We start from the raw sequence: 24,671 nt of genomic DNA on the forward strand, positions 1-24,671 counted from the left end.
TGGAGAGTTAAAAATTTTCGAGTTGGGTCGGGTCAGGTTCGGGTTGATCCAGGTTTATTTAAATATAGGATTTAGTGGGTTTTTTGGAGTTAAATCGAATTTTATTTTGAAAATTAAGATGTTTTTATGTATATTAATATCATGTTTATATGATAATAATAAAGTATTGAGATACAAGTGGAATTATAGGAAAAATAGTCTAAAAAAATTATTTTGAATTGGATTTTCGGATTATCTGAGTTGAGTTCGGGTTGATCAGGTTGGTCGGGTTCGGGTTCGGGTTTAGGTGTTTTGGGTTGAATTCAAGTTCGGATCGGATTCGAGTTGGGTTTAAAAAAAATTCAACCTGACCTAATTCGATCCAACCTACTCGAATTGACACCCTTCGATCTACATGGATAGTAGCATGGGCAATCTCATCTGACACTTAGAAAACACTACATGAGTCCCCAGGGTGTAGCGCAGATGGTGGGCGCATGGTATCTCTGGCGTAATGGTCAGGGGTCGATTCTCAAGAACTGACGACCTGGGGTTTATCCCGTCATGCGCCTATGACCTGTGTACCTGTATGAACCTCCCTCCATATCCATGGGGCCGACACTAAAGGGACCGCTAAGGTAGCGAATCTACCTTTAGAAAACACTACACGATCCATGGTAATGCAATAACTCAGGACAATAATAATTTAAAATCATAAATTATTGATAGTAAATTCTATCGTCCTGCAAAATCCTCTCTATTATTATTTATTATTTTTTCCTATTTGTTGATTGATTACTACGTATTTGGTGTGCACATCCTTTTTGTCAATGACATTAGTGTGTAAACATTGTCCAAAGTATAAAATACGTATTTTTCTAAAAATTATCATGGTACTGATAAAGCATCGATAGAATTGCAAGTATATGACTATCCATCAATACTTCCTCACCACCTCTCCAACCAATCTCTACTCCGCTCAACATGCAATTTATCAACCTCCTCCTCTACCCTGAATTGATCATCTTATCTCAGTGAGCGTGATAGTTAGAGAAAAAAAATTTCTTTCGTCCTTTTATCATTTGATAGTCGATTATAAGTTGGTCTTATGATTTATCTTTCTTTATATAACCTAGAAATAGACTCTGAAAGACGCTTAAGGTGAGTGTAATCACCTTTTTTCTACGATATCATAATTGATCACCTCATCTCCCTCTAATCCCTAACCTCCTTAGCCTTGGATCCACATCTAGGTTGACGACATAGTCTCGTTATCAATGTTGCCTCATCATCCCTATATCCTCTAGTTCCTCACTAATGGTACCCCCTGCATCATCAACACGATTGACCATTTGAGTAAATAACACATCAACCAACTAATTTTCTCAACTTCCAGCAAATTCGAGAAAGAAACATGTTCCTATTGATCATAGTGATGAAATAAATTGAGCGCTAGCTCATGCTTGCAAATGAAGTTTAGGGACAGGTTGTGAGGAGCATATGAGATGAATATAATTATCTTTCTACTATAATGCAACAATTGATCACCTCGTCTCCCTATAATCCCTAACCTTCTTAGCCTTGGATCCACATCTAGAATGACTATTCAATCTCATTGCCAATGTTGATCTCATCATCTCTAGATCTTCTAGCTCCTCATTGATGGTAGTGCCACCCTTCACCATCAACACGACTGACCATTTGACTAAATATACACATCAACCAACTGATTTTCTCAACTTCAAGCAAATTTGAGAAAGAAAACATGTTCCTATTGGTCATGGTGATGAGATAAATTGAGCGCTCATGCTTGCAAATGAAGTCGGTATCTAATTGACTAAAAGATGATAGATTTGTTACAATGGGATAGAGATTAATTCCGAATAGACGTATATTCTTAGGAAAAAACTTCTTCCACTCCCTAATCATTTAGCGGTCGATTACAAGCTAATTCCATGATTTACTTCCTTCACATAATCTGGGAATAAATTATGAATAATGTCTAAGATGAGTATAATCATTTTTCTACTGCAATGCTTGCAAATGAAAATTCCTTTTATCTTGCTACGATCCCAGCAAGATGAGAAAATGCAATTAGCAACGGAAAATATTAATAGAAACAAGCCCATACCACACCACAATGACACAAGCAATTTACGTAGCTCAGCACTCCTAAGGCTCCTAGTCCACGATTTATGTTTCTTGCTGCACAACCAACGTCTTGTCGATACGATGAATTGCATCTACAAAAATTATGACTTTGTAGATTGTAGCTTGAATTTCAATCATATTTATGATATATTATTTTTTTCAAATTGCTTATTTTTTAATTTAGCAATTGTTAAAATTTGACTTCCCAGTGTTAAATCACTCTGGCATTAATTAGTCTTCGCCTAGCATTTTACTAAGTCAAGTAAGTAGATTGTTAACATGGATGTCAATATGATGCATTAGTGAGATGTTTTTTTTTTTTAATTCAATATCACATTCTCACAATCTGAATAATCTTGGAGATGATCAATTTGATCCTATAGATTTTTCTCACCAACTATTAAGATAAATAAAATAATACCTATTGATGTTGCACTAGAATTGAGAAAGTTACCCTGAGTTAAATTAAATTGATTAATTAATTAAAAAAAGTAGGCACTATTCTAGTTGGAAGATGGTAAAGCACCACGTACCAACACCAGATCCACGTTGGTGGTTGAAATTTAGGAAGGAAGAATAATCAGTGGTGGATTTTACATTATTTGTTTTTTTTTAAAAATATACTAGATTAATTAAAAGATACACATAATGCAGGAAACCTTTATTGTTAGTCAACAAGTTTTTGGAGTCCCAGATCCGACCTGAGAATACAATAATCCTCAAATAGAAATTGTTTGTGGAAAGCAATTCGACTTCATTGAATTAAGGATGAAAATAACCTGATCCAATCTTATACAAAAGGTTCATGGATGAAAATAAGACAACAAAATTCCTGTTTTAATCATCACAACTCTGTAAGTACATGCCAAGTATAGTTTTCTACAAGACAGAATTAAGGAATATTGGCTAGAATTATCAAACATCTGATTAGCATTTCAGAAGAAAAAATAATTATCAGTCCAGCATCTTGGAGGACTGGCAAAACCTCAACAGGCAAACAAAATAGCAAATGGAAGGCAACATCCATCGAATGATGGGAAACGGATTCAAGAATCCGACTCTACTTCTCAATGCCAGGAGATGCAACATTTTTCGGGCAAGATGAAGATAGATGGCCTGGTACACCACATACGTAGCATGTCCGTCTTTTCTTTTTTGCGCTTTCTCCAATTTGTTTACTCTCATCTTTCTTCATAACAGGCTTCAGACTCGTCTTCTTTTCAACTTCCTTTGCAGGAACTGCACACCTGATCCTAACTGGCCTCCCACAAACCACTGTCTGATCAAGCTTCAAGGCAATGTTTACGGAGGCGCCATTATCAAAGTCAGCATGTGCATAACCTTTAAAATCACCTGTGACCTTATCTGTACCAAACCGGATGGAAGAGATTTTGCAATCAGAGAAGAGGTTTCTCAAGTCATCTTCTGTTATATCCCATGAAAGATTCCCGATATAGATTCTATTATAGCCTTCAATAATTTCAGGTGCAAAATCAGTTTTATGGTGGCGATTGGATTTATAAGGTTGTATCTTGAGATAGAACCCATCCCTGAAAATTATTGAGGGTAGGTTAGTAATATCCTTGCAAAGACAAAAGGAACAAAGATGATGTATAGAAATATCTTACATATCAGCACCATCAAGAGCTAGAGCCTTCTTTGCAGCATCTTCTGTCTGAAAGACAGTGACATGAATTAATGCTTATGGAGGAAATCACGACAACCTCACCATAGTCCAAACAGCTATGCAGTAATAAAGACTGGAGTATTAAACTATTAAAATAGGCTTTTAAGCTAAAACAACCTATAACAAAATTAGAGGAAATCCCAGGCATTGCACCATTTAAAATTATGTAAGATGAAAGTATCCTACTGATTGAAAGGCAAATAAACATGGCCCACATGCACTTACTTTTTGTGTATATATTCGGCCAAGTTTGAGCTGTAAAGTGCATGTCTCAAGAAATTAATCTACCTTCTAATGAAAAGCATGGCCTTTTAGATAATTGATCAAAATGTGCACGTAAGTTCCAGAAGTAGTCTTTTCACACACTTAAAACTATGAATGTTAGTGTATAATCAATTGATCCCATGGATACTTACTGTCCCTGTCCAAGAAGTTTTTTTTTTCTCTCTAACAATTAAATCAATTGATTGGAGAGGCAGCTTCTACCAGCTCAACTTAAATCATCATTATCATCATCATCATCATCAATTCATGATTGTCTCAATTATTTGGGGCAGTTATATAGTTACGTAAGCCTCATCCCTCCATTAAGCAATGAAAGGCAATATCATTATTTATATTCAAATTGAGCTCTCGGGACGGTGTGGTGGTTAAGACATGGGATGTTGCCACATGAGATCTCGGAGTTGAAACTCGGTGCGTCCGAGCATGTCTTCCCCCATGCCTTGCACTAATGGCTAGTAGCCACTCGTGATTTACCTCGTCCGTATTGGCCTAGGGACGGATTGGTGGGGGCATTGGGGGCGAGCGAATCGCCTTTTGCCACATTATTTATATTCAAATTAAATAAAATATTTTTTATATTGATCAATGTTTTCTTTAGTCTCATTTTACTTCTCACAGCTTCCACTATAATAGATTTATTCCAACCGTCATAGAATCTCTAAATTGTCTCTGAAGATGTCCAAATCATTTCAACTTATTTGCAAATTTTATCATTTATTGGAATTATACTTAATTGCTCGATATTTCTTATTTCATCCTTTCTAGTAACACTATCATTTTCATCTTCTATACAATTATCAAAACTGAACAAGAAATCAAACTGAAAAAACTGTAAGTCAGTAGTTCGCTCCAAATCAATGGTAAACTGCTCAAAGGAAACGGCCAATTGATCGAATTGCATGCTGAACCAGAAATTAACTTGGTCAAGCTAACTACAAAGTGGAAATCAGGTATCTAAAAAAATAACTAATATAAGATAGAACCTAAAAAGAAAATGGATATTATTAAAATCTAAGAATGTGGAATTTTCAAATCATATCTAATTTATTAAATATTAGTTTTAATACCTGATCAAAATTATAACTTGTAAATTAAACATTTCAAGCACAATCTTTTACAACTTTTACTAAATACATAATCATCACAAATTCACATTACAAGACAAGTTATAAAGCCATTAAACCATATTTGATATGAAAAGTTTATAAAATATCATCACAATAATACATATCACAGCAATGCAGCTAGGGTGTGGGTATTGCGGCAATTGGCGAGCGAATAAATATGAAGAGATGAAGAGTGGCTAAGAACTTGGGTGTTTTTGTTCAGCAAAGAAAATGATCTATTAGGGTTTTTGAAATGAAGATGAGGGATATTTTTGAAAAAAATTGGCTTTCACAAAATCAATTTTGTCAAACCAGCCAATTTTTAGCATAGAATTGGACCAGAGTGGCACCTGGGTCCATTTTTTCCGATTGGACTTAACTTTACTTTTATCTTTTAGATTCGACCAATGAATCTCACTACATGTTTATCTTATTTGATCATAGTCCACATAACATCAATATTATCAGATATTATCTTTGAAAAAATCTTATATTTCTAGTTCTTTTAAACTTAAAACTGTTTTTTTTATTATGTTTGCCCTCCACCATTAGTCAAGGATGGATAGTTAAGCACTCTTTAAATATTACTTTACAATTTTATACATGATTCTATCTCCATTCCTATTAAGAAAATAAAATTTGACTATAATTATCACTCTTAAAGTAATTAAATGCTTGTCTTTTTCTTTAAAGTATCTATAATCATAGGATCATAAGATATGGCAAACTCTAAAATTATAATACTCTCTTCATTCTTTCAACAAATACAAAATTTACATATACACCTTGTATTCTCCAGAGACTCCAAATGCGTCAATTTAAATCTCCTCCGCCATAGATATATGGTGAATAGATTCATCTTGGTTCAGCTAAAATTTCCTTCTGCAGGGCATAAGCGCTTGCAACATCGTCTCATCTGTTAAAATCAATTTAAGCACACTAAGTGTATCTCTAGATCCCAACTTTGACAACGTTATTTTTACAATCCACACCTAAAATAATTTCTACTCCTTTTCTATTTTTTTAACTCTTCCAGAATAACAAATTTTAAAACATTTATTTTCTATTTCTATAGCCATTTCTCCCACACATCACCCATTCTTATAGTCATAAGTTTAACTATGAATACGTTCATCTTTTTCTGCCAGAAATCTCTTTTGATTTGATCATTCAATCCTACTTGAAGGGAACAACACTTATAGTATTATCTTATTTTCTAAATCAATTTTAGCACAATAATTTTATCTCTAAATCTCAAATTAGACAACCTTATAGTTATAATCCTCATCCATTCTAACTTTATTTCTAACTTTCCAGGTGGCAAATTAATATATATTTCCTCTTTCTCTAGATTTTTCTCCATCCATTTTTTTCTTATAAGAAAATTATGTTAATTTTTCTCTACATCATGATATCTATATGTTTTATTCCTTTTCCTAAATATATTCTCATATTCAATGCTGCTGACCAAATTTTATAACCATGGACTAGCTTCTTTATCTGCATTAACCCATAATAAGGTCAGAAACTATGGTTATTTTGCATAGCATCCAGGCATTGCTGTGATGGGAGTTGCTTATGGTCAACCTACTAGCTCACCCTTTGTATATTAAGGTACTTAGATGGTACATCACTTATTGGTTACAACCTAGCCTCATGAAAAATAAATTAAGATTCAAGTTCATAGGTTTAGACAAATGTTGATGTTGGTTGGACCCTCATCCTTTTCCATCCAGGCTTGGGACTGGCAGTGGTACTTTTGTTCAAATTGAATAACAACAAAAAAACTTCTTGCATAGTTGTAGTTATGTCACTAATTAATGCAATGAGTAACACTTTTTTTTTTGGATTGGAAGGAGAGAAGTAGGTATCAATGAAGGATAGAAAAGGGGTAGAAATGGAAAGGAGACAGAGTGAAACAAAACTACACGACTTCTCGGCAAGTTTAGTCTCCCCCGTCTTCACTATCATCTTTGTGTGAAATAGATGGGGTCTACCTTTTGTATGGAATCCTTCTCATTCTTTCTTTCCAAGGGAGGTCACGGTCCTTCCACTCTCTCTACTCCTACCTTTACAACCAAGTACAAATCTCTATCCCGCAAAGCACATGTTGGATTTCAGTAAGAGATTAACTGTGATAGAAAAATGTGCTAACAAGTTTCCATGATGCCCCAGTCCCTTCAAGCTTTTTCTCTCAAGCAATACTTTTGCACTTCATGAAGGTCATGAAAGGATATTTTTAGTGAGAATGCAAGTTTAACTTGAGTCTACCAGATAATCTCTTATCATAGACCAATAATATATGCTAGAAAACTAGAATAGGAGAGAAGTACAATGAGAAAAAAGAAAAACAAACTCCAGTAATTTCATCTCAAAGTAGATCATACATAACAAGATAATTAATGAATCTAATGACAAATTAATAGTGATGCCTATATGCTATGAATCTAATGACAAATTAATAGTGACACCTATATGTTATGAATCTAATGCCAACAGGGGATCATTCAGACATGTAAGGAGAAAAAAAAAGCTATATCATTATTAAGCAATTTATCTCTATTTCTAAGAAATGGGAAAAAAACGATTCAAGTACTACAATTATGTCACTCTTTTCAACAAAACCAATTGAAAAAATAAATCTAAAAGCTAACCTTGAAAGTAAGAATGGTGATCCCTCTGAACTTTCCACTCTCTGGGAAAGTCATACAATCCATGTCAGTCACAATTCCACAACCATCGAAGTAGGTCCTGATGTCATCCTCACTCCAGTAATACGGAATCCCACCAACATAAACCTTTGTGTTTTCTTCACTGTAACCAGAACGAAACTTAAATTGCCCCGAACTTACAGCTCTGAAATCAATCCATTACAATAACCCAATTTTTCTTCCAACCAGTAGGAGAATCGTACCTCTGTTCGACATTGTTTGGTTCCGCTGTTCCTTTCTCGTTGTCAGGAGCAATTGAACTTCCCTGTTCTTCCCCGCCGCTCTTGACACTTTCCTCTCCCTTTTTCCATCTCGGTTTCTTCCTCTCTTTTCTCTTCTTGCCTTCACTCTTTTTGTCTTCACCATCTACAGGCACCGCCGCAGCACCGCCATCTCTTTTCCGTTTCTTACTCTTATTCTGCTCCTTCACATCACCCGACTGGGAGGTGGCATCTTTCTCTTCTTCTTCCGTAAAGGGGACTTTTTCCTGGTCGTTGGACGGTCTTTTCCGCTTCGGTCGCTTCTTGAAATTGGATTTCAAGATCTCCTTGATTGTCTGAAGCTCCTCGTTGACGCCCTTGCCAGCACCTTCGGATTCCACCTGGGATTGGGACTCCGCGACGAGGTGCCGGAGCTTCTTCTTGAGCTTCTTCTTCGAGAGGACCATCGAGGAGAGAGCACGATTGCGTAGCAGCAGTCGCGGCAAAGTCTTTATCAGACCCCAAAAACCCTAAAGTCTTGTACGTCGAGTAAAGATACGGAACAAAGGTTTTATCTTCCATATTAAAATAATTAAAATGCAAATCGATATTAGAAAATAATTCTAACAAACAGTGAGTTAATTCCTATTTTAATTTACAAGAAAAAAATAATGCTCCTACCTACATCTTCTAAAATAATTAATATCAATTTCATTCTTTGTATCTTACTATTTTATTAAAAATCTTTCCTCTTTACTAACTAACTTTGATGAAACCTAAAATGTATTTACGTTAATATCTTTTTTTCTATTTACATTAAAAATAATTTCAAAGTTTATTAGTAATTCCACAAGCGAAACAATCAGTGATCTAGAGTTCGAGACTCAGCTACAGCGTATTATTATGAATTTTTCTCATCATTAATTTTCTCGGGTTGTTTTATATTAAAAAAAATATAGTTTTCTTTAGTTCCATATCTTAGAATTGACAACACTATGATCAAAAAAGATTCTATAAATATTTTAGGTCGACGATGTTAAAAAATATACTTTTCTTAGTTTTTTTTTACTAAAACAAGTATAATATTAAATTAAAATAATTTTTTCCATAGGGAAGTCCGTTATAGTAGTTTGTTGCTGGGATTCTCTAGCTTCTTGGTTTATAATGGTGATACTAGAAAATCCAAACAATTCAAATTTTCAAAGACCCAAATAATTTATATATTATTATATTACACACGCAACGCGTGTGCACGATCACACTAGTTTAAATAAAAAATAAAGACCATAAGTATATTTACTTGTGTATATTTAACCATAAAAATAGTTGGTAAGGATACTAAGTTCAATAATATATTTGAAAAATCTAGTTCTGTACCTTATTGATTAATTGTTAGGGTTTTCCATTTCACCATAGTTCTTGTAGTCCATTTAGGGGTCCTCTCAAATGAGTCTAGTGGTTAGCGTATGAGGTATTGTCATCATGAGGTCTGGGGTTCGAATCTTAGTAAAGCCGAGATAAATACCTCCCTTATGTGCTAGTCACTATTCCAAAGGCTAGTAGCCGTCCGTGATTTACTTCCTCTGTGTTGACCCTGAGAAGAGTTGGCGGGAGCACTGGGGGCAAGCGTATTCGTCTTTTATCACCTTGTAGTCCATTTAGAAGTTGTAATTAAAGGATGTTGAATTATTGGGCTATCCGTCACGTGCACTTTCCGATTTATCCTGGTGGTCGATGAAAAATTTTCGTGGGACCGGACTGATCACCCTAGCCACAGTTAATGAGGTTAACTGAGATTATCAATTGTAGTCCATTGGAGGTTGTCTTCTCGAAATGGTACGATGGTTAAAATATAAGGTATTATCATATTTGATTATAGGATCAAAACTCGATACGTCTGAATATGCCTTGACCAATATACTAATGATTAATAATTATTTGTGATTTACTTTCTTTATGTTAGTCAGGGAGGTGTTGGGGCAAACGGTGGATTAGTGTTGGAGATCATAACAGGAGAAGCTCTACTAGTGTGAGCCCGATTTAAATGGTGCAGTAGAAAAGGAGGTCCGGAGCTTGAGGAAGATTATGATTGCAATGGAAAGTATGATGAATTTCATGGTGTCTTATCAACGAGTGACCACATAAATTGAATTAGTAATATTGTTTGAGTTCTTATCCCGTTTTCTAATCCTCTCTAACGTTAATAATATCGTCCCCACATGAGTGCCCAGTTAGTTAGAAGGAATCAATTTTGTATAGACACATGTCTTCAGAAAAAAAAAAAAAAAATCCTTTCAACCTCTAGTTATTTGTTGATCGACTATAAATTGAACCGATAATTTACATCCCTTCACATAGGGATGAACTGTAAGGAGACGTTTAGGGTAGGTGTGTAAATGAATTGAGTCGGTTCTCGAACTTTTCAGACCGGCTCGATAAATATTTAATTCCTATTCAAATTTATCAAATTTGATCCAAACTCAAACATGTTCGAACTTTTTTTTTAGCCGGACTTGAACCCAAATTATTTAGTTCGATAGTTCGCGAGCTGCTCACGAGTCTTAATATTTTATTAATATAATATAATTATATATTAAATAAATAAATTTTGAGATTTTTGAACAATAGTTCGAATAACTCACGAATATGTTCGAATCTTTCAAGCCGAACTCGAACCCGAGGCCTAATTCGAGTCAAATCCAAGCTAAAAATTTTAAACTTTTCGAATTTTGAATCAAGTTCGAACTCGAATATAACTAATTCAAGAAGAATTCGAGCCTTAAATTTTTCTTCATATTCGGCTCAATTTGAATCGTTTACACACCTAGTTTAGGGTAAACGTAATTACCTTTTACTATGATCTAGTTTTAATAATGTCTAAAAGTCGAGGAGGAACACTTTCTTGTAAACTCTCACTAGAATGAGGTCATGGTATTGTCTAGAAGCGAGACAAATCATAGAATTTCGCCTAGCAATAACAACCCATGCAAGGAAGGTTGAGATAGCCAGCGATGCATTCCTTACCAATTGAAAACTGACCACAAGTCTATTATAGGGATGATAATTTCATCCGAATCCGATGGATAATCCGACATCCGACCCAAATGGAGGAAGATATAGAGGAAATTTTTATACCCGATTATAGTAAATGGGTATTTGGGTATGGATATTTCGGGTATGGGTATGGAGACGGATGTGATAAACTCCTAATAAATGGGGATAAATACGAAAGATATAAAATTCTACCTAAATCTTATCCATTGTCATCCCTAGTCTATCCCTAGTCTATTGATAGTAATACCTTTTTATGAATTAACTATGCCACCCCATGGGGGCAAAGGATGCATGTTTGTGTACGAGCTTGAGTATCCATTTGACTGTCAGCACTTCAAATTGAAAGGCCTAAAAGAGCAACTCAACCTTGTTAGAAACACTTTGAACAAAGTGGCGAGAATAGGTAGGTCAAGGTGAAGGAGGTTGACCAAAGTGCCTAGGAAAACTTTAAACATACCTCGGTCAAATTAAAGGTTTTATGATTGAACTGTGGTACCAAAGTCTAGGGTACACTTACAGAACTGGCTATGGAGAGGCATTTCATGAAAGAACATGACAAGGAATACACTATTGCATTTACCAAAAATTACAAAGCCAGGTAGAAGTAGCCGCCATAATAACGAATAGAGAAAACTGAGCTGACAGATGGGGGGAAAAAATGCACCTAAGAGCATGGAAGATTGCCTAAGTTAGAGAACTAACAAATAGTCTTGGCCACAGCTACATGGATGGATCGGCAAAAAACATGCGTAACAACCCAAATTAATGTGTTCAAGGAATGGAAGCACTGGACCCAGCAATCGCTCTATAATGCCTGTAAAAGGGCCTAGTACAACTTTGTCAAGAATATCCACTTCCTGCCATCGTAACTTGCAAGGTTTGGGTTTCTGTAGATGGCAACTTCTCTATTTCCATCTACAAGGCCCATCCACATCCTTTTACATCTCAATCTATCCATCTACACCCTTGCCCCCGACAAAGCAACCAACCCTAGAACTCAACTTACCTCTGTAATTCCCAGAAGAGATCAACTTGTTTGCAAACTTCATTTTCCTTAAAATTCAAACAGTAGAAGTGTTTACATATGTTCAAGGGATGAACTGTAATCCTGATTTAAATAGATGTAGAAAAACCTCACTATAAATACCTCATTGGTATCATAAGAGGAAGATAAAAAGGTATTACAAGAATTAACATATTCAAAAATTTACAATCCGCACATGCTGTCAGGAGAAAAGATGGAGTTTGAATGTGAGGCTTTTGCTCGTAGTCAACAGGCAATATCAGATGACCATTGTTTGTGTATTGCCATCACGAACTCCAAATACAGAAACTCACCTCAGTTCCTGCCTGCCAGTCTATATCGACTTGTTAATGGAATATAGCAGCTTCAACTTGGATTCACATATGCTGAGAAACTGCGATAGCAAGCTATGTTGTGCTGCAGATATTTTTCTGCACACGGTTGCAGCACTCCACGATTGTGAAGCTGCTGATATTCTCTCTCCTACTTCAGACACGCTCATAGATTCACTCGCTTCTAATATAGAAAGAATAGAGCCTAGTTCTTCCTTGCTGCTGCTTCTCTGTAAATGAGACAGTAGTCTATCCACATCCTGATCCTCGGACTTTCTAATTTGATTAGACACCCACTTACCTATATCTTGTAGCACCGAAATTAAGCACTGAACTGAATCACATACAGCATGAGCATAGGATGAGTTCAGGGAATCCACCAAACCAGTTTTCTTTTTCTTTTTCCCTGCTGGAAGCATTGATCTGATACATGACTGAATTACCAAAATATGCCAAGCCAAAGGCTCTGCTACCAGCTGCACCAAAACTGGAAGGTTGCTTCCTGGAACTGCAAGTACAGTCTCTGGATGTGTTAATTGCTCAGAAATACAGGACCTCAACATGTAATCTACAACACTCCATGAATTCATAGAGCTATCCTTTCTGGGTGACTCCAACTGATGGCAGCATAAATTCCATGCATTAACAAAAACTGTAAAGTTTAGCCAGCTGATGATATCTGGACCTAGATCCTGAGAATAAATAAATAAAATTTCTCAACAGCATTACAAGAAGTATAATTTAAATTTGGATAATCTGATTCTTAAGGATAGGTGAAAACCAAATCAGGCAGTGTTTAAGGGTGGGAGAAAATGTAATGCCTATTAGTCATATTTCCGAACAAACATAGGTGTAAATAAGCTCAAATGTATACATGAGCCAAGTAGGCTTTTGAAGCTAGGTTTCAACAATATGAAATTCCTGAAAATGCCAGAGATAATTACATCCCATTATAGGTATTTCACATACCTTTAGAGGTTTTTGACCCTTGAAGATGGCAAGCAGCAGACTCATTGCATCATCAAAAGAAAGACCTATGTTCCTAGCATATTTCTCCAAAAGCGATTTTATCTCTCCGATGGCATCAGCATCATGTAAAGAGCCATTACCCACGTTTTCTTTAAGTGAAATGGGACTGATCTGAATTGATAGATAGATTAGCCGAGGAAGAAGAGATTTCCTCTCAATTAATTTCTTCACAATGCCTTCCTCTTCTACAGCTTTCTTCTTCTTGTTCTGAAAAATGTCACAGAAATTTGAAGTATGAAGAAGCAAGAAAGGAAAACACAAAAAAGGATGGAAAAGAAACAAACACTTCTCTCAAATCTTCGATTACATATTAACACACAAACTATCTGAAATACTAACAGGAGATTAAAATATCAAAAGTCCAGTCAAGATGCCAGTTGAATAATATGGATTAAGAATATGATGGTATAATTTCTTTGCAAGTATTAAAATACTGCCACATCATATCCAGAGATAATCACAAATATTAGTTTTTTTTTTTTTCAATTTTCAAATTCTATTTCCTGGAAAACAAAAGTTGAAACAAAAAAAAATATGAACCAAAGGCCTTCATGTCCAATCAACTCATTTCGTAGCAATCATAAAAAATGTCACATATGAGAGATAGAAAAAGAAAAAATAAAAGGGACAGCAAAGCAAGCATACAGCTTAACATTATTGACCATGTACTTGGCTGAGGAACAGAGTTTCTTAATTATACATCTCCTGATGAAGCAATCAAAGCTAGCTATGAAAATATATAGGTCATAGTTTAAAAGTTCGTTTTTTTGCCAGTCCACATGAGTGCATGAGTACAACATATGTTCCGACTGTAAATCATAAGCAAACTGCAACCAACCAACACAAACGAAAAACATGTTTGGCTAATGCGACAAGTGTCTATTTAGATTTGATTCCACATAATTAATCATTTAACATAAGGTGTAATGAACAGAAGTTTAAATAAAACAAAACTTTATAATATATAGAATCACAAAAATGAAATTGTCTTAATAATGAATAAATCCATGAGAGCTCATCTTAAACCCCATAATTGTTGGACAGCATACGGTGTTCAATTACATCAGAGCTCTCTGATACCTACTTGGATGCATATACTATATCTATTGTCTATTCTAATTCTACTAATGCTACTCCAATTTCCACCAAAATATATTTATAGACGTCTATCAAACAATTAAAATACCAAATGTCCCATGCAAGGTTTTAAATATTAAGCCCTATAGGAATTTTGTCCTATAACTGGAACAATACGTTTTGATACCATATCATGTTGTGCCAGAAAAATTTTGATTACTTAATTGAACTTTTAACAATAATTTAATTAATTTTATTTATTAGAAGTTAAAATTATAAAATTTCTATTATAATTAATTATTGAATACATATTTAGTCTTGTTGATTTTTGTTGATTATGTTTATCACCTAAGTTTAAAGAATTAAAAATGTTTGTAACCATTTAATTTTTTTATCTTTAGTCACTTGTAAACTATATACTCCTTTCGTTTATAATAATTTATACTTACAATCTATTAAACTTTTGCATGTAAATCATTGAATGGTAATGGGCTATGAAAAATGGGATATTTTCTACTTCTCCATAATCTGTGCATGCTTTCCTTTTAAATTATAAACAATTGAAGCAATTTTAAATCTAAAGGATCAAGAAACTTCACTTCTGATAATGTAATTTTGTTTGAAATGCATAGATATTTTTTATGACATTATGTAATCATATAAAATTTATTTATAAGCATTTGATAAGAATTTGATGATTAATTTTTTTATATTTGTTACAATAATACCTTAGAAAATCGCTAATACCAATCCAAACCCGAATGAAAAAGATTGAGGATTGTATTAGATTGTCGGCCGACGTCAAACTCACAAATATTCAATAAATGAATCCATCAAGTTGTTGTGTTGTTAATGTTAGATTGTTCTCTAGAAGGAACATGTTGTAGGATTTGACTATAACGTTTCAACAAGGACCACTATATTTTCATAAGAACTTGGATGCAATATTAAATATGCAAGAGTTCTCGCACCATAGATTGGATAAGAATAAATATTATAGGAAAACTGATTATCTTAGATTTGAAACATAAAACATAAATGTTCACTGGTAAAACAATGGAGATAATAGATACGATGATTAGGAGAAAAATTAATATTTTGTATTTACAAAAGATAAAATGAGTAGAAGAGAAGGTAAAGATGATAGAGAACTCAGATTTTAAATTATAGTACATAGTACAGAGTAAAATAAGAAATGACATAGGCATTATTGTACATAGTTCGCTAAAGGAAGTAGGAGAAGTTAAAAAAGAGGATAGGATTATAACTCTCAAGATAATGATGACGAAAGAAACAATTAATGTAATTAGCAAATATATACCTCGAGTAAGATTAGAAGATACTGCATCTAGGTTTTAAGAAGACTTAGATGAGGACTTATAAAAAATTCTTTCAAACGAAATGATTTTAATACGAGATTTAAATGAATATATAGAAGTGAGAAATGAGGAATATGATAAAGTGCATGAGCATTATAGGTTTAAAACAAGAAATGAATAAGACAAAATTATATTGGATTTTGCACTAGCATATGAACTTATACTAGAAGGGGAGCCTTGGCGCAACGGTAAAGTTGTTGCTTTGTGACCAAAAGGTCACGGGTTCGAATCCTGGAAACAACCTCTTACAAAAAGCAAGGTAAGGCTGCCTCCAATGGATCCTTCCCCGGGACTCCGCATAGCGGGAGCTTCGTGCACCGGCCTGCCCTTTTTACATGAACTTATACTAACTAATATGTTTTTTAAAAAACGTAAAAACACATGGTTATGTTTAAAAGTGAATAATAAATCGCAAATTAACTTTCTTATGGTAAGAAAAAATAATAGAAAAATTTATAAAGATGGTAAGGTCATCCCAAGTGAAAACTTAATTACTCAACATATAACTCACCCTATCCACTCGCTTCCTCAGTCACCATAATTTAGCTCCTCCGTGTTAGTCCTACGACGAGCTAGCGGGGCCACTGGAGGCGAGCGCTTCGCCTTTTACCACTTAATTACTCAACTTAGGTTAGTAGTATTAAATATATGCCTCTCTCTCTTCCAGCAGCTTTAATATCAGTGAGTTTCGCATGCCAATCAACTAGTCATATGCCGCTCAAATAGAAAAACAGTAAATTTAGTCCGTGTTGACCAGCACAACTCGACATTTCAAACTTTAGTCCCATGAGCAATAATTAATTTGGATTGGGAAACACTACAGAATTTGGATTGAGCCTTACGAAATCTATAAAGTGGTAACTTCCAAATTCAAGGAAAAAACAACGGACATAAAAATGGAAATTCCTAGGACAAATCCTTAGTTTGATTAAAAAAAAGGGTTTATCAAACTAGAATGAAAAAGGATAGGTCTAGAGACTGAATGAAAATTGTTTTGATGAATGAAGTTAGGCTATCTCTCAGTTGTAATTGGAATTCATCTATCAAAATTACAGAGAAGATGTTCCTATATACCTAATGCATTTTTAGGCCGCTGAAGTGCAGCAGCCCCTTAACTAATGCTCTAATCTAAATGCATGATGTCTACTTCAGTAGAAACTCCTAATAATATCACATTAGAATATAGTTTACTAATAAGGTATGTTATAAGTTAAATAGCGAATCAAAAGGATAAGTCCAAAATGATATCACAATCCATACATAACTTGTTGATCAATGCCAAGTGTCAACTTGGCTAGACATAAGACTGCATTATTTTGGGTTGATACCAAAAGTGGCGCCCATGGGGTTAAAATTTTGTACCGTGCCAAGCGAAACAAATGGAATTTACCATTCCGTCCGTAGCCTTGCACCTGCACAGCGAGCTATCGCGAAATCGCGGCGATCTCCGCAGGGTCGTAGAGGAGCCACAAGGTCGTGGTGCCCTCGCGATCCCACATTTTTTCTTTTTTTTTTTTAAAAAAAATGTGTTTTTAATAATTAAATTAAAATTTTTAATTTTAATTAATATATTTTAAATTTAAAAAAGATCGAAACATATCGATATGGTACTGAAACCGTATCGTTCTAATCATAAATCAAAACTCCAAAATGGGTCGATATGCTACCAGAATATTTTACTTTGGCATAATTATGCGGCATACATAAAACAGAACTCACAAAATAAGACATCAGAAATTTGTAAAGGCTGAAAGAATATCTTACAAGAGGTTTAGGAACCCTTTTATAAAGCGAAAAAAGATTTTTTCTTCCTAAAAATATTCATTTCCTGTATACTTGGTAAATACGTGATGAATTCCTAAAATAACTTATCACACTAAAGTAAAATTCCCTACTTTTTTTTTCATCGATTTAAAATAAAAACCATAAAACTTATAAAACTTAAACCACCTAAATTAAACTTCTTAATTAAAATTTCTAATTTAAACCCTATTCTAATAACTTTTAATTTTTTATTGCACTAGGTTTATATTACAGTGATTTGAAATCATAACCATTGATAAACAATTATTAGTAACAATTTAAGTTCATAATCATGAATAGTTTGAATTCTCTGAAAAAACGAATCTCATTATTCACAAATAGTCTTAATACTAAAAATATTAAAATATATTGATATATTCTCAATAATTACCATTTCCATTAAAATGATAGTTTTTTGAGTTATCCAAAAACAAATTAGCAAATATATCATCTTTTGGACATCTATTTGCGCAAATGATGCTGTTTCATAGTTGTATAAGTTGTTAGTTATGAAAACTAAGCCTAAACAAAGTGCTAGAGACCAATAGGTAAAAAAATAAGACCGAAAGATGTAAATATTCTCATATTAAAATTTTCTACAAAGTACTATAAATTCCTTAAAATTAAGAAGCATACCAATTTCTCTTTTAACCATGGAAATCCTTCTTCAAAATTATCTGCAATAATGGAGGAAAAAGAATAATTGAAAGAAGACATTCAACACTCAACCAAAAAAACTTGTACAACAGTACAAATACACATGCAAATGACAAAATAATACAGGCAATGCACTCGAATTTTTTTATTCATCCACAAGTGGAAAGCATACTAAAAATGATATCACGGTAAGCAAAACCCTACATGCCTCACCTGCAAGATAATTTATATTGGGGGTAGGAGACCACCAAGGTCTTGCATGAAAATCTTCATTAAATGTCAAAACTTTCATTTTATTCTCATTTGACATCTCAAGCAATTTGGAACCACAATTCAGATTTTCAAAAATACACTGTGAACATAAAAGAGGTTATCTTAAGCAGATCCAAAATTAGTTTAATAACACAAATTATTGAAAAATTAATAAGAATCTTGAATAGAAAAAAATAAATTCACAAAGTACCTCAACTTCCTCAAGACTATTTGCCTTCTTCTTCAGTTGCAAAATGGGCACGTCAAGCCTTGCTGTCAGAAGTCGACTAGAATGCCCAAGGCGTTCTTTGAACTGAACAAACTCTATTACCTAGAAATCATAACCTATTTCACTTGTTTTTTTCTTGAGTTCCCAAATCTATAAAGCTAAAACCTGACTTGTGAACTACATTTCTTCTGATAGCATAAATATGATTTTAAGTAGGAGCAAATTGCAGTTCCAGCGAACTTATAGCTTGAATAAAACAGTTGCAGTGAATACAATAACCAACATAATCTCAACGTTCTAAACTGTTAAAGAGAGGACTTTAACAAAATATTAATTTAGAGTATCAGTTTGGATTGAACTTAATTTAAATAAAAAAATATATTTCTGGCTTCATTAAATTAATTTACATATGGATTGTAGTCCTGATGACCATAGAAGACAACAGCACTGAACTCAGCAAATCAGAGACAACTCGGAACAAAATCCATCTTAAGTGATATTCTTTTGCTTTCCATGTGACCAATCATGATTCAATTATGTCATCAGATTGATCTACTGCTAAAATGGATTTTTGTTGAGATGTATGGTTTAGTGTTGAATGACTAAAAATATATTAGTCAAGAATTATGATGAGTAACAATGGGTTCAATTCCAGTGTGTGAATATTGTGACTAAAGATAGGATCTATAACATCTCTTCTTTATCAAGAAGAAAGAGACTGTGTTGTCAGCTTCGTTGGGTGAGACACAGCATGTTGTTAAAATTTCATTTTGTAATTTTGAAATATGATACATGTTAATTATATAACTAAGTGTGGATGATATTATGTTTCTAAAATAGGATATTAGAATTGTATAGCAAAAGAACAGACTAAGAGATGTGTGTGTGACTGATTGTTTAGAGAGAATGAAACTATCTTCATGAATCAGGTGTTTGACTATGATTATCTTGTTAATTACAAATTTTATATTGGTAGTGAGCAGATATAGTTGTTGATATTCATAAGGTACTCGTGCAAACATATATGTAGTGGCATAGTGTGATATAAGGCTGAAGCCCATATTTTTGAACCCAACAGTCTGATGCTAGAACCTTATATACCAGAGAGACTTAGGCATTAGAATGTGATGCTGGACGAGTCAATGTTGAACTATAGTGTGTAAATTGTACTTATGTTAACCGGGGAGTGCATAATAGTCCAACAGAATGTCCAAGGAAACAAATTTTTAGCCCACCCTTCATGATTTATCATTTGCATGGTTATAGGAATGGATTGTGAAATTGACAATTCACTCGTTCATGATTTTGAGAGATGAAAATACATATTATGGTTCTATTGATCATGCAAGCATCCAGTCTAGTTAATATTAATAAAGTTAGATACTTGTCTATGTCTAGAAGGAGAGAATTGAACAGACTGGAATGAGTATGGAAATGAGAATGTAATAGAATAATAAATGAAGTGATGTAACAAATGGAATGACCCATTCTAAGGGGCCTATCTAACTTATCCAATCAACTCAGCCTTGCTTGATCCACTTGATATATTCTGCCTACCAAGCATGTCTGCCTAGCCTATCCCATTTGTCTAGTGTGCAAAGCTCGAGCAACTCAATACATTTGTAAGAACCAACAGACTCTTCCAATCCATCTGACCTGTTCAATTAGGTTTGGCACTTGCAACCTGTCTAACTATTCAAGTCAGTCACTACGTTTAGTCCATCCATGTCCTTTGATCCGTCCAGCATGATCAGTCTGCCAAGCATATTTATTTTGTTGGGTTTATTTTTGCCTCATTAATACAATCTGTCTGACCTATTTGACCCATTTGATTCAACTAGTTCATTTGATCAATTCACCTGGTCTATCCCTTTCATTTTATTTGTTTGAATTGTTCAATTCACCTTTCTGATTAGTGTTGTTCACTTGTTATCTCAAAGTTGCATCATTTGTGTTGTTATTATACCTGCTGATAGTTTGGTAGCCAAATTCATCAGTGAGCAGCATTAATTATTTGTTGATACAATTCTGTCTGATTGTCCACATGCAGTTATACTCATATACATACTGCAGCCTTATTTGACATCTTAATATTTATTGTCTTTCCTCAAAATTCTAGAATTAATATCAAGTTAGCTTCCTAGATTTTCAAGAGTCAATGTAGAAACCCACCACCAGAAATTTTTGATATGCTTTTCTCTGATACTAGTTTAGCGCTTTTCTCATTAAGTTTATGTGTCAGTCAGACAACATCTACATACTGGAAATTGAGCTTGGGCAGGGCCCAACCAATAGCTTTGCTACTCTTATTAGCATTTAAGCAAATCACATTTCATGGTTTACAACATCATGTACAAACCAAGAAAGATGATTTAAATGTAAATTATCCTTTTCCTACATTTACAGCATGAAGGACAAATCACATGATGTACAAAATAAACAAAGAGAAACTTTTCTGTTTCATATATAGCATCAATCAGGATAATAAAGAATCAACAGAGACAAGATGAAAACCAGCTTACTTTCGAGTAGTTACGATGTCTGTATGCAACACTAGTTAAATCAGCAGATTCTCTTAAATGATCATCCATAAATTTCAAGTAATCGCTCAAGAGATCACCAGTCTCTGACCAAAGTGGTGAATTCAGCATTTGGGGCAAGATATGGTGTGAAACTGTTTCAACCAGGATATTCTTGACTTCCAGCATACAGTACCTTTCAGGAGAGTAACACTCAACAAGCACGAAGCAGAGAGAATATAGAACAATACATCACAAGTAACTAAATAGGTTCTCATGATCAACAAGATTTTAACAAATGTACTCAAACACAACCAAGAACAAATTTTACCACTCATAAGCCAGGGGCAGAGCTCCCAAAAGAGAATATAAATGCACCAGTTGAATTTTGTACTGCCAGACATATCTGTTTAACATGACAAAATCAGAAAAAAAAAAACATGTGAACAAGATTCTTCAAGAATATAATAAGAAAGAGGTACTGAACATTGAATCCAATTAAATGTACAAGTCTTCAAATCAACAAAAGAATACATTCTAGCCACATAAAATATGTCAAGCAAGGATTTGATAATCATGTCATGGGAAATAGAATAGATAAGCATAAGACGGCACAACCAAACCCAAGATATGGATATTGGCGACATAGTAGTTCATTTTTTTGTAGCAATGGGATGGCTATCTTGCACCATTCCAGAGATTCATGTATTATCACTCCCCATTAATTAAAAAATTGAATTTCTTAATTTTAAATTGACTTTTACTCAATAAACATCAAACATTTCACAAAATAATATGAAATTGACTAATTCTAAATTGACTTTTACTCGATAAACATCAAACATTTCACAAAATAATATGAAATTTTGAAATCAACATCTCAAATATAACTCAATAATAAGCATCTATAACAATCAAATATTAATAAAAATATTTTTAATTAATATATTTATATATAAAAAAGTAGCCAAATTGTATCAGTACAACATGATACACTATCAAAATCGTATCATTCTGACCATAAATCAAAATTTCAGCACGGATCGAAATTTTAAACATTGGGTACAGCGCAACTCAGCCTTAAATAGAAGCAAAACAGATTGAAAAGCAAGCTTCGAACTCTGAATCAGCAACATTTCTAGCACATTACGCAGCAGGCTTGTCATACTAAGGAAGAACTGAAGAGCGTTCAGTGTGTGGTGCTGGGTAGAGGACTTCCGACAGCAAAATATGGGTGTTTTGAGGCTCGTGCTAACTTCCTAGTAGAGGCGGAGTGATTGTTCTTTTAGCAGCGTGCTAAATCCATTTACCTCAAGAGCAGTGATCATAGCACCAAATTCTTCCATGACCATGTCAAGCGCAACAACCAACGAAACACAATTGTGTCCTCAAGAGCAGTGATCATAGCACCAAATTCTTCCATGACCATGTCAAGCGCAGCAACAAACGAAACACAATTGTGTCGGTAGCAAAGGAAACGAGTGTATACACCACTAAGCATGGAGGCGGTAGTTGCTGAGTTTGTTATTATGATGAGAAGCTGCACGGCAATACTATGCAGCAGCTTGGAAATTGGAGTTAGCGGCAAGGGGTCGATGTTCAATCTAGTACAACAATAAACTCTACAGCATAAGCCATGAGGTCCACTATTTGAATTTGGGAATGATACCCAAAACGAATGGATATGGCGCAAAGTACTATAAAGCAATGTGCGACACAGTAGGGTCAGACCTACAGCAAGCAGTCACGGAGTTTCACTTCGGGCCACCTACTAAAGTAGTGGAACCATATGCTCATTGTGTTGGTGCCTAAGGCCACTCATGCCCTAGGTGCAGTGATTGAAATACCGTTCCATGCCGGACGGCATGGACGATTTTTATCGTTCTGACAGCAAAGCGAAACTGGCACAGTACGCATGACGATTTCGTCATGCGTCATCACATGTCATGCGCACGTGTTGCGCGTGAAGGAAGGTCGACGCCAGTCGCAGGACGCCTCCAATGCTGCCAGAAGCGTCACGAGACGCTTCTGGCAGCATTGAAAGCGTCACGAAACGCTTCTTGCAGCGCCAAAATTGCCCCGCAATGCTTCTGCAGCATTGAAAGCGTCACAAAACGCTTCTTGCAGCGCCAAAAGTGTCCCGCAATGCTTCTTGCCGCCAGCATTGAGCGTCCCGCACGAGCAGCGCCGTTCACCGAAAATGAAAAATAGATTTAATTAATTAAATCAATTCTAAAGTGTAATACTTATTTGAAGCTTTCATAAACCCTAATTAAATTATCTCAATAAATATATAAAAATATATTTAAAATTTTTAAAAAATTAATAAATTTATTAATTGATATTCTAAATTTTTTTATTGTTTTAAATTTTATTTTAAAATTCTAAAAAAATCTAATAAATCAAATTATTTTTTTATCATTTATATTTATTTTATTTATTTATTTTTTACTGTTTTAATATTTAAATGATATTCTGATTTTTTACTATTTTAAATATATATTATTTAAATTAATAATTAAATAAATAAATAGTTAATTGACATACTTATTATATATAAAATAGCATCTTTGTATTAATTTATATAATTATGATTATTTAATTTGAAGAACCAATGCTTCCAAGTAACATAATATATCAATTTTAATTCGAATTATTGATAAATCAATTTTCTTTAGAGAAAACTATATTTAATTATTTTTTTAACAATATTAAGTTATTGAATAATGGAGAACATATATAAAATCAATATACAACTTATTTTAAAATTATACACCATAAATATATTTATCTAATAATTACTATATATAAATAAAAAAATACTAAAACCATATGGACATAACACAATACGATACTGAAACTGTATCAATTTGGTCTGGGACTAAAACTTGGGCAAGGGTCGAGATTTTAAACCTTGCCTAGGTGTCACCAATTAGAGACCCATCTCGTATTTGCACTATCGTCTACAAAGTCATCTCCAAGATCCTTGTTATGTGGATGACAAAAATTATTGGCAGTATACTACAGTTGGCCTAGGCAACTTTCATCGAGAGGAGATCTATTGCATACAACATTCACCTTGCACAAGAGTTGCTGAAGAAATATGCAAGGAAGCGAGTCTCTCCGAGGTGTGCACTCAAGGTAGACCTTCGAAAACCTTTTGACATAATTGATTGGACCTTTACGAAGGCTACTCT

General features: G+C 34.1%; 2 protein-coding genes across 3 annotated transcripts in view; both read right to left on the minus strand.

Annotated features, from left to right (window-relative positions):
* Window positions 1–2,860: 2,860 nt before the first annotated feature.
* On the minus strand, window positions 2,861–8,672 carry LOC122006964 (phragmoplastin interacting protein 1-like). The gene is made up of 4 exons (XM_042562671.1): window positions 8,123–8,672; window positions 7,863–8,022; window positions 3,759–3,805; window positions 2,861–3,680 (listed from the first exon to the last, which is right to left on the minus strand). The coding sequence occupies exons 1-4, from the start codon at window positions 8,584–8,586 to the stop codon at window positions 3,191–3,193; spliced, it is 1,161 nt and encodes a 386-aa protein (XP_042418605.1). The 5' UTR covers window positions 8,587–8,672; the 3' UTR covers window positions 2,861–3,190.
* Window positions 8,673–12,205: 3,533 nt separating this feature from the next.
* Window positions 12,206–24,671, minus strand: part of LOC122006965 (N-terminal acetyltransferase B complex auxiliary subunit NAA25-like) — a 58,883-nt gene continuing 46,417 nt past the window's right edge. For both annotated transcript variants that reach the window (XM_042562672.1, XM_042562673.1), the window contains 7 exons: window positions 21,806–21,880; window positions 21,478–21,670; window positions 18,938–19,057; window positions 18,688–18,826; window positions 18,454–18,494; window positions 13,499–13,765; window positions 12,206–13,221 (listed from right to left, as the gene is read on the minus strand). In XM_042562672.1, coding sequence (XP_042418606.1) covers window positions 12,532–13,221; window positions 13,499–13,765; window positions 18,454–18,494; window positions 18,688–18,826; window positions 18,938–19,057; window positions 21,478–21,670; window positions 21,806–21,880 — 1,525 coding nt within the window. In that variant the 3' untranslated portion in view covers window positions 12,206–12,531. The remainder of the gene's footprint in view (window positions 13,222–13,498; window positions 13,766–18,453; window positions 18,495–18,687; window positions 18,827–18,937; window positions 19,058–21,477; window positions 21,671–21,805; window positions 21,881–24,671) is intronic.

This window comes from Zingiber officinale, chromosome 7B, assembly GCF_018446385.1.
Source record: "Zingiber officinale cultivar Zhangliang chromosome 7B, Zo_v1.1, whole genome shotgun sequence".
NCBI lineage: Eukaryota > Viridiplantae > Streptophyta > Magnoliopsida > Zingiberales > Zingiberaceae > Zingiber > Zingiber officinale.